Raw genomic sequence first — 10,344 nt, forward strand, 5'->3', positions numbered from 1 at the left:
TTAATGTGGGGCTTTTTCTACCCTTCTGGCTATGTGGTCTCTTATGACATAGGTCAGATACTGAGTTGACGTCTTCAGGGGAAGTTCAGCCATGTTGGAAGGGGTGGCCTAACTCACTTGCTATGGCAGGAGGGACATCAGAGCTGCATGGAACTGGCGACCTCAGACAGGGTCTTATTACCTGTTCTTGGGGCCAGATTCTGTACTTCATTGTAGGTTCTTTCCATTGCTCTTAAAGGGGCTGCAGTGGCCACCTGAGGACTCCTGCCAGTGCAAGGGTGGTATAGGACCAGCACAGGATCTGCTTTAGGGGCAGGGAGTTGGTGAAGCACATAGTGGCCTGGCTGTTGTGGGCTGCAGCACACTACAGAGACAGCTGTGGCCAGCTAGGGCTTCCTCTCAATTTATTCCAGAGGCTGCATTGGGGCAGGCTGGAAGTAGAGAGGCGTAAAGCCACCTTTGCTGGCCCCCTGCTGCACCTTCTCTGCTGATCCTCTTGGGCAGTGTGGCCTGTGCTTCCTCTCTCTCTACCCTGCTGGCGCCATACTGGCAGCAGGCCCTAGGAGAGTTGTGACCCCTTTGGTAGACTGTCTGTAGCAGGAGGGAGAGATGGGATCCCCCCCCTTTTCACTACCAAACACCAGTCTGTGGAAAGATGACTGAGCCAAGCAGCCGGTTTATAAAGACCTATGTTCAAGCTGCTGTTCTGATTGTTAATATTTCAATAGGTTTACCAGGCGAGAAAGGAGAAAGAGGCAACCCGGGTGTTGGAACACAAGGGCCCAGAGGCCCACCAGGGCCTGCAGGTAAAGTTATTACTCTCCGGAGCTCTCAGGGTTAACACACAGCTGTAACCCATCCTAGTATTTGCAGGCCAGTTGAGATTTTCAGGGGTCCGTCTAGCACCTTGCAGGCTTCGGCGGCAGGACCCTTAGTGTCCCAAATCTACCTCAGTGTCACAGTGCTTGTGTCATGACATCACAAGCCAGCATCACAACATGATGACACTCTGTCAGTCACATACATATTCTCCCTTTGCCTGAAATAAACCGCTTGTCCAAAGGACACCTGTTTTTGTGGAATAAGGAGTGGCTGCATTTGGTTTCTTATTGAAATATTTATGACTGCTGGAAAGGTTTATACTTAGTTCACGGAAAAATATACAGGGTGAAATCCTGGCCCAGTTGAAGTCAATGATAAAAATAGATTTGACTTCAGTAGGGCCAGGATTTCCCACACCGAGAATATTGCTAGAAAGGCAGAGTATTCCATGTATGTAATACGAAATGGAGGAGGTAAGGGAGGTCGGACTATCCTCCCCGAAGAGTTACCTGACACTTGGTGCAATCTGTTGAGCAGTAACTGCAAACATTTGCTCATCAGAAGTATTATAATAAACTTTCAGGATAAAGAAAACCTCTCTCTGGTAGGGAGGACTTAGCAGTATCCAGAGAGTATGTGAGGCTCATCAGCAGTAGGGAAATCACGCAAAACTCTTGCTGGGGGAGTTTTAAGGAGTTCCCAGGAGTCCCCTTCTCCTTAGTGAAGCTGTCACTCTGGGTATTTTACAGCACTCTCAGAGCCAAGGTATCTTAGCAGGTGCTTCCAGTGCTGCCAGGATGTTCTAAAGGCAGTGCTTTTCCTGAGGCTGGTAGTTATTTGTTCCATGCATGTACTTTATGCAGGACCTTCTGGTGAAAGTCGAACTGGCAGCCCAGGGCCACCAGGATCCCCAGGCCAACGAGGCCCACCTGGTCATACAGGTGTTCCTGGTCCACAGGGTCCTTCTGGCCAACCTGGCTACTGTGATCCTTCTTCTTGTGCTGGGTATGATGTGGGAGGTGAGTACATTTCTTCAGTGTAAATAGTCTTTATCCATCCTTCAGGAATCAGCTTTGTAGATGGGGTGGGATGAGAAGGAAGTGTAGTGCTTTTACCAACAGCCAAAGTAAGATGGAGGCCTTTGATAAAACTTGCATTAAAATGTGATACCCCTTGAAAAGCTATGGGTCTAGTTCTGCTCTAATTAATGGATTTACACTAAGAGAAGAGTGTAACCGAGTAAGAAACAAGAAAATTCACATCAAACTCAGAAAGCCTTTATCATGAATGAAGTGTATCAGTATTGTCTTGTATGTGTATGTGGCACTGTCAGATTGTATGCGTCCACTACATGTCAACTGAATGTTTTATTTGTTGAGTCTCCAGTGGAGTCTTGTAGTCTTTAAACATATTACCCAGTTTCCTCATTCATGTGCTTCTATATAGCATGAAAGCATGAACTCTACTAAACAACAACTACTGTAACCTGAAAGAAGGATGCACGTGCTCATCAATAACCAATGAAACATAAGCCAGAAAACAGGATCTTTTCTAAAATCCCTTCTATAACATTTAGGGATCCTGTATTGTAGCGTTTTCCATTATAATAGATAGAGGCAATGGAAGGAAATTAACAGGAACAATGACACAATCATGATACTGGACTTTAATTTTAATTTTCTGTTTTAGTAAGATATTAGTCACTACAAATGTAATACATGAGACAGTTTAGTTTGTATGTTTTACTGATCTGTATGTTTTTGTTGTTCGTCTCTTCCCATCCTTTTCTCCTCTCTACCCCCACCCTCTATTGTTCATTTCCGATTTGAAGGCCCAATCCCTTACAATGGCTTCCACTCCAGAAGGTGAAAGGCTCATTCTGGTTGCATTTTTCCTTTCATTTGGCTGAAGGTCAGAAATGGATACTGAGCTGCCCTATACTTTACATCAACAATATTGACTGCCACTAACAGACTTTGTGTTACTGCTGTCTATGCACTTATCTTCCTTTCCCTGTTAAAATTAAAATTTGCCTGACCTTTTCTGTCCATTAATGATAGATTCTAGGACATAATTGGAATCTGGTAAAGCAGACAAATTGCCTTAGTAAATAATAAGCGCAATTGTGTAATTTTTGGTGATGGTGTCCAACTAACTTGGCTGTCGAGTGCTAGGTTTGTTTCCAGTCTCTCCTGCTTATTAATTGTGTTAAATGTTTTCAGTGTTTCTTTTTGTGAATTAAATGTATTGTATTTAAAGAGATGTAATATTCCAATTTCCTAATTATTACTTCAATTTTCTGCTCTCCTCCTTTTGTGGTAACCATATAAATATTCTTGCTGGTGGTGGGTCAAGGTGGATACGGTGATACAACTGATCAAGACATCCCCGTAGTTCAATTGCCACATAACTCCTACCAAATCTATGACCCAGAGGAACTTTATGATGGTGAGCAACAGCAGTATATAGTTCATGGGTCCTACCCCCAACCAGCCCAATATCCCCAGTCCTCCTATGCAGAACCTCATCTTGCTCAACCAGAGTTTACTCCTGTTCAGGAAGAGATGGACGCCATCGAAGTGAGATCTCCTGGAATTAGTCGTTTCAGAAGGCAAATATCAAAAAGAAGTGTGAATGCTCCAATACGCAAGAGGGCAATTAAAAAAAACACTTAAGGAACTGTTAAAAGGGAAAATTTATGTGCATATAGTTTTAGGTTTGTGTCTAGTTGCCTACATTATCATCATGGAAAATGGTTACAGGCTCGTATGTTAAAGGGAAAAAAATTGTACACAACCACCTCAACAGAACAAATAATGGTAATTATGTTGCATGCCAGAAACTATTAGTATTTTAGCGGGTTGGTGCTAGAAGATTAAAAGGTCATTTATAGACCTTTGAGACTCTTGTGTACTGTTTGACACATTATTCAAACTGTATCTAAAAAAAAAAAGCATCACAATAGCTGGTGTAATTAAGACAATTCAGAAAAGTTAATTCAGTAGTATCTTGCTCTCCATGTTTCTCCATATGATTTGTTCTATTAATATTTTGATAAATTGCTTTCCTAGCAGAGTAACCTTACTAAATTCATAGAATATCAGGGTTGGAAGGGACCTCACCACTGAAGAGACTGCATATTCAGTAGGTTTCCTTATACCTGGCTGTTACATCCTTTCACAAAGAAGTCTTATGTTAATGGGATTTTTTTTCATAGTATTTGTTCAAAATACACAAAGTTCTATGGGAACATGCTGATAATTTATTGTGAACCTATTTCAATTGTTTTGTACGGAAATAAAGGTTGCAAACTTTTATAAGTTAACATTCCATTTTGTTGATTTTAGCTCCAAATATTTGGACTAAACTTCAGATGGCGGCATGTAAAGGCAGAATATAGATACTTTCCAATTACAACCATTTATTTTTGCCTTCAGTGTAGTATCATCATGACAAAAGAAGTAGAATGGGACACTTGTTTGTTTTGCGCTACAAAATGCACACAGTTGAAGTTAAATTTGTATTATTACTTGAAAAGTACTAGTGTAGGACTAAATATGAATCAGAAGACAGAATGTGAAATATAGATTGACTATATAACATGTGGACACTGCATATGGGTATCAAACTAGTAGCAAAGACTAATGCCCAAGACTACTTACAAACCTCTCAGAAACAAGATTATTTGTATTGGAGTAGTGCTTAATCATGGATCCAGGCGCCATTGTGCTAGGCACTGTAAAAACATTCTAATTTAATAATTACTCCACTTTTTAATTCTTATCCACGACTGATCGCTTTGGAATATGTTTTGTCTATGCTTATGCTTCTTAAATGCCTGTGTGTTGGGCTAAGAGATTGCATGGCAAAGATGAAGCAACTGACACCAGGGTTATTGTTCAGCATAGCTCATCTTCCTTCCCCTGAAAAAGGTCACCGTGTGTTCATTATCATCCAGCTATGGACTGTCAATCTCTCCTTGCACCCCCTGGTGTGTCCTCTTAGCTCATCAAGATAAAGGGAGGTGACTCATTGGCATTTAGTCCACAACAAAGTTGTATATTTTTGCTGTATAGTCTCAAAAACCTCTGGCCCAAAATTAGGCCCCAATTTACCAGAGCATTCATGCATAGGAGTAAGGCCATCCCTGTTCATCTCCCCGTGCTCTTTCCAGTAAGATAACCACATATGTTTATATTCTGAACTTTAATTTCTGCATTGTTATTTCTTAGCCCTCTAATTCTTACCCTGACCTAATTGCAGAAGAATGGTAAGCTATGAAGCAGGGGATTGAAGAGGGTGCACAGTAAATTTCTCACTGGGACTTCTTGCATTTTATGGAAGAATGGTGGAATGGCATAGAATAACTGACTGACTACATTTCATGGCAGGATGTATGCACATTCAAGCATAGTAATTCCTTGCCAGGAAACACTCAAATCTGCCTCACACAGACTAGCCAAAATAATTTTTTTTCTTCCAGACAAATTAACATGAGGAGGTATGGAATACTAACTTTCCCAACTACACCTTTGAAGTTATTTTCATGATCTAGTTTATAGATTCATTAGCAAATTATAAGAGATGCACATACAGGTAACTCCCTGTATGAGTTGTTTTTAACTAATTCTGTATAGCAAATATGTACCAGTATAACATTAAGAGGTCAGAGGACAGTTATACCAATTTTTTTAAATGCTGGGCTATAGTGAGTCAAATTCTGCAGTCCTTAATCAGGGAAAATCCCTATTGGGATTAGGTCCTTACAAACAACTTTAGAAATGCATACTGACCCTGAGAGCTCTAAAAATGTTTGTATGTAGTTGGTAGGCTACTAAAGTATTTTCACACATTAGTACTTGTTTTAACATTTTGAAGATGGCCATCTGCATCTTTCATTGTAACAAAATGCAAAATACAAACATTCTTAATGCTAACACTTGAACCTTTTCCAAGTACTACTTAAACATTTTTAACTTCATTATGAAATCCAAAGACTCTCACCAAATGTATTGAACTGAAGTTAGTTTGCTAGTAGCAAGACCAGAGGAAACAGCAGCAAAAATAAACTAATCAGAATTTTGTAGAAATATTTTGCAGAGAGGATATCTCTATTTGTATGAGATTTGGGCAGGACTTAGTGAACCCAATAAACCTACTTAAAGCCACAGTCTCTAATGTTTGAGTTAGAAAGAAATTCATGTTACTGTAACTGCAAGGCTAGGAAATTAATATACTGTTGTCTAAACAAAGAGAAGTTGATCAGTAAAATGTATAGTCAGTCAGATGCAAGGCAGAGTGCTATCCATTTGCTTTAGACTTTGGGTTCAATGCTGAATAAGCTCAAATCCACTCAACTGGTTTTCTTTCATGAAAGGGATTTTTTTCTGGTCTGCATTGCCACTCATGTAACTAGCCAGCTCAAATGTACACCTCAGTAAACAGAGTAAATCCCAGCCTATAAACTTGCCTTTCTAAAGAGCTTTCCCCAGAGAATGTACACTGAAAAATTCAGAGGGAATTATTTACCTGTCACAGTTGCCTATCATGTTGGTATCTAAGCTCCAAAACCAGTTATACAAAAACTATGAAAAGACCAGAAGATGGTCTCTCTCTACCTTTCACTAGAGTTCAATGATGTGTGTGGTATTTTGTTGTTGCTGAAAGGTTTGTTACTTAGAAAAGTGGGTCTAAAGCAGCATACAGTATGATGTTACCAATGCTTTACAACATATACTTTGCTTATAACAAGCCTGCCATTCTTAGCTCTGCAGATGACATAAATCAGCATAGCTCCCTCAGAAGTTAAGGGAGCTACATAAGTTTGAGAATGGCCCATTAATTAAGGGTATGTCTACACTACCTGCCAGAGCAGCGGGTAGCCATCGATCTATCGGGGATCGATGCATCGTGTGTAGTGTAGACGCGATACATCAATCCCCAATTACTCTCCTGTCTACTGCTGAACTCCAGCAGTGCAGAGGCGGAAGCAAAGTCGATGGGGGAGCCAAGGCCATTGATCCAGTGCCACGAGGATGCGAAGTAAGTAATTTTAATTCAATCTAAGATATGTCGCCTTCAGCTAAGCTATTCTCGTAGCTGAAGTTGCGTATCTTAAATCGATTTCCTCCCCTCCCCAGTGTAGACCAGGCCATAATGTACTCAAAATTACATCCCACACTGAATCAGTAAGCTCTTCTGAGTGACTGGCAGTACATAATATTCTATCATTGGCTAAGGTGTACTTGGGATGGTCCTGAAATAAAATTGAAATGTTTTTCCTAACAGGTTAACTAGAGCGTTATGAATTAAAGATTCAGGATGTCAAAAATGCTTACCCATAGTTGAGTATATTATGTATATAGACTGTGATTGTGACAGCAGTCTATGGGGTTTAGACACTGCCCATTAAAGTTAATAGATGTGTCTAAACCCCTTAAATCAGTTTGATAAACTCAACCACCCACCCACCCACACATATATATATGTATAATGTATTTCAATTTCACTGTAAGGTAAACTAATCCTGTCTCCAGAGTAAAGCCCCCCTTATTAATAACTTCACTATAATGTAAATTCAAATAATTCTTAGCTTAGTAATATAGACTCAAGCCTCCCTCATAATGAGGAGACTCATCAGGACTCTGCTCCATGTATAGTATTAACAGTTGCAGTATATAATCACTGTGCTAGTTATATTCTTGCTCCATATTCTTCAGATACTGGCATCAACCACCATGGAACAACTCTCCCCTCCTCCCCCCACACATAAATCCTTGTAATACACAAGTTAGAGTATAACTTTGAGGCAATACAATGAGCGTATTGGTAATGTTTCACATTATGAATTAATTTATGTATTGTGGTTCACGACTTGAGCCTATGTTTACAGTTTAGTCAAGCAAATATTAAAATTGAGGCAAGATTTACTGGCTTACCATAATCAAAGTACTAAATACACACAAGTTAATATATGTGAACCTAGTGTGTCCTCTGATCATAAATAAGTGGTAGTGCCCACCTAACAAGTCATAAAAATATTTTATTTGGAATTTGTGCACTTGCCAAAAAAAGTAAAAGACACATGCTCTGGCTCAACATTTCCTCCAAAATCCAGTCACTTGAATCCTGAGAGTTACAGACTTTGCCAGATGGTCTAATAAATTAAAGTTGCTGATTGTGAAGTATTTAACACAGGATGAATGGCTGAAACCATCCAGTGCCTACCTATAAATATATACTGTATCCTCACACAAAAAAGAGGGCTTATTTCAAGAAGTCGGATGCTTTTTAAAAAAACCCAAAATACTCATTCTATGTTAATGACTGAAATTAGGTTGAGAGATCACTGGCTAAGAATGTTTCCTAAAATAAGTCCGTTTGAATGCCAAAGAAATGGCCGATGTGAAAAATACATTGTAAGCAAAACAAAATGTACTTTCTCTTATGCTCTGGCTATTGAAAACGGAGCCAAAATTTCCTTGAGCGACTAAAAGAATAAAAATGGGCATACAAGCAATCCTGCATCCTCAACCCCAACGGCAATACTAGATTCAGGGCTTAATTCCATCAGCACCTTTACTTAGGAGCATTGTGTACACATGTGGCCCTATCGACTTCAAAGGGGTCGTTTGTGGGAATAAAGTACACTTTTGAGTGAAAAGATTTGCTGCAACAGGCCCTTAAAATTTTTGCCTTAATTTGCATCACTGAACAGTTATTTTGCTCATCATTGTAAGAAAAATGCTACATTTCTGTACTTTACGTAAAACAACCTAATTCTCCTAAGACAGGGTTGAAGGACAGATTTTGGTTTGAAAGGAAAGAGGAAAAAGCTCTATGTAATCTATTTGGTTTTCACAGTTGGTGTGCTATGCAGGATTTTTCTGGTTTCAGTGGGTTCTTTGTCTACTGAAGTTAGCCCCGTGTTGAGTTGCCATCCAGGCTTGCCCTTCCTTAGTTACCCAGGAAAAAATATTTTAAGATTAGGCACAGCTCAAGATGTACATTTCTTGGCTAAGTGCTGAGCTATGGACACATGATTTTGCACTAAAATTATGACCGGGTGCAGTTTTTCTCTAATTTTTCAAAGTAGCAACATTTATTTTAAGGCAGAGACCACCCCTCTGTCACAGTGTTAGTGTCCCAGGGCACCTAGGGGCCAAGATGGGGCCATTGCCCTCACCCAGCCTCTGGTTTGCAGTCCCCTGGCTGAGTCTCAGATAGTCCACCCTCTTCCAAGGTTGTCAACAAACATGAAGAAATGAAAACACATGACTGTTCCAAAGGGTGATGGGGCTCTTTCTTCAGAGGGTCTCTGGTAAACTGTGGCCCTAACCAAGCGTAGAAGCTTGTCTAAAGAAGTAGTCCCACAGTAGTGGTTCAGCATCAGGCCCGCCCTTCCTTCAGGGAAGGAACCCATTGGTTGCCCAAGAAAATCTTGCCTTCAGTCAGCCCTTCAGGATCTGAGGATTGGAAGCAGGCTCTCCTCTGTGGTCTGCCTCCAGCTATGCGGTACTCTCCCTTTTTTTAAGCCCTTCCCTCTGAGTCTGACATCTCACAGATGTGGCCGGACAGGATTGATTGAGCCCATGATAGTTTATTATCCCAAAGCTGCACCATGAAGTGTTTGCAGAACCCATCACACCCTCCCATTTGTAATAATATAACCTCCCGTTACAGTGAACAGTGATAGCATTGGAAAAGTAGTATTAGGAAAGTATTTAGTTGTCATTTAATGCGATTTAGCAGGTAGAAATAAAAGAGTCAGTACCAGGCCACCATCCAGCTCTTTGCAGACTCCCGCAAAGTGCACAGCAGACTAACAGTGGTCTATGAATTACAATTTGGGAACTTTTAGGCTAGTACAAGGAAGAGAAGTTCCCATTCTGTTTGGGTGTTATTTAAATGTCTTAAAACTAAGTGATTGGTTTACAATATTAACTTTTAGGTTAAGCTGATGCTAATATTAATACAATTCTATGGATACTGCAGGTTCACTTAGGGCCACATTCAGCAAAATCTCTCCTGACTTCCATTCAGCATGTCTTCAGAATCTGGAAAAGGTTTTCTGAAGAACTGGGCATAAAAGATTATGTCACAATACAGGTTTAAGTGCACTCAGTTTAAAAATGTTTAGTTATAAATAAACATGCAGAAGTGACAAATGGTGTCCTTATATAGCACAAGTCAAAGTTTCCTGAAGCTTCAAAACAGGCTATGCAAGTATTAAAGGGGTTCTACAATACTTTTCTTGATTTTTCTTAAAACTGGACTTTGCATTCTATTACATCATAAAATGTGTGAAAACAAACCATCTGCCATGGCAGGACAATAAAATGGTTAATTTACAGTTACTGTATAGTTCATGGGAGTGAAATGTTCATAATTATTCACTGCGATTATTCCCTGAGAAAAGGAGGCACACAGTTCTGCCGCTTTTAGTCTGAGAGTACTGACATTTGAGCTAACAACCCGTTTCCATTAGAAGTAAATACGCAGAAAGATAACTGGAGTTCTATA

At 40.0% G+C, this 10,344-nt stretch overlaps 1 protein-coding gene across 2 annotated transcripts in view; it reads left to right on the plus strand.

Annotated features, from left to right (window-relative positions):
- The window catches only part of COL14A1 (collagen type XIV alpha 1 chain), a 201,390-nt gene extending 197,277 nt beyond the window's left edge, over positions 1–4,113 (plus strand). For both annotated transcript variants that reach the window (XM_039526901.1, XM_039526900.1), the window contains 3 exons: positions 729–806; positions 1,686–1,841; positions 3,178–4,113. In XM_039526901.1, coding sequence (XP_039382835.1) covers positions 729–806; positions 1,686–1,841; positions 3,178–3,497 — 554 coding nt within the window. In that variant the 3' untranslated portion in view covers positions 3,498–4,113. The remainder of the gene's footprint in view (positions 1–728; positions 807–1,685; positions 1,842–3,177) is intronic.
- Positions 4,114–10,344: the final 6,231 nt, after the last annotated feature.

This window comes from Mauremys reevesii, linkage group 2 (assembly GCF_016161935.1).
Source record: "Mauremys reevesii isolate NIE-2019 linkage group 2, ASM1616193v1, whole genome shotgun sequence".
Classification (NCBI taxonomy): domain Eukaryota; kingdom Metazoa; phylum Chordata; order Testudines; family Geoemydidae; genus Mauremys; species Mauremys reevesii.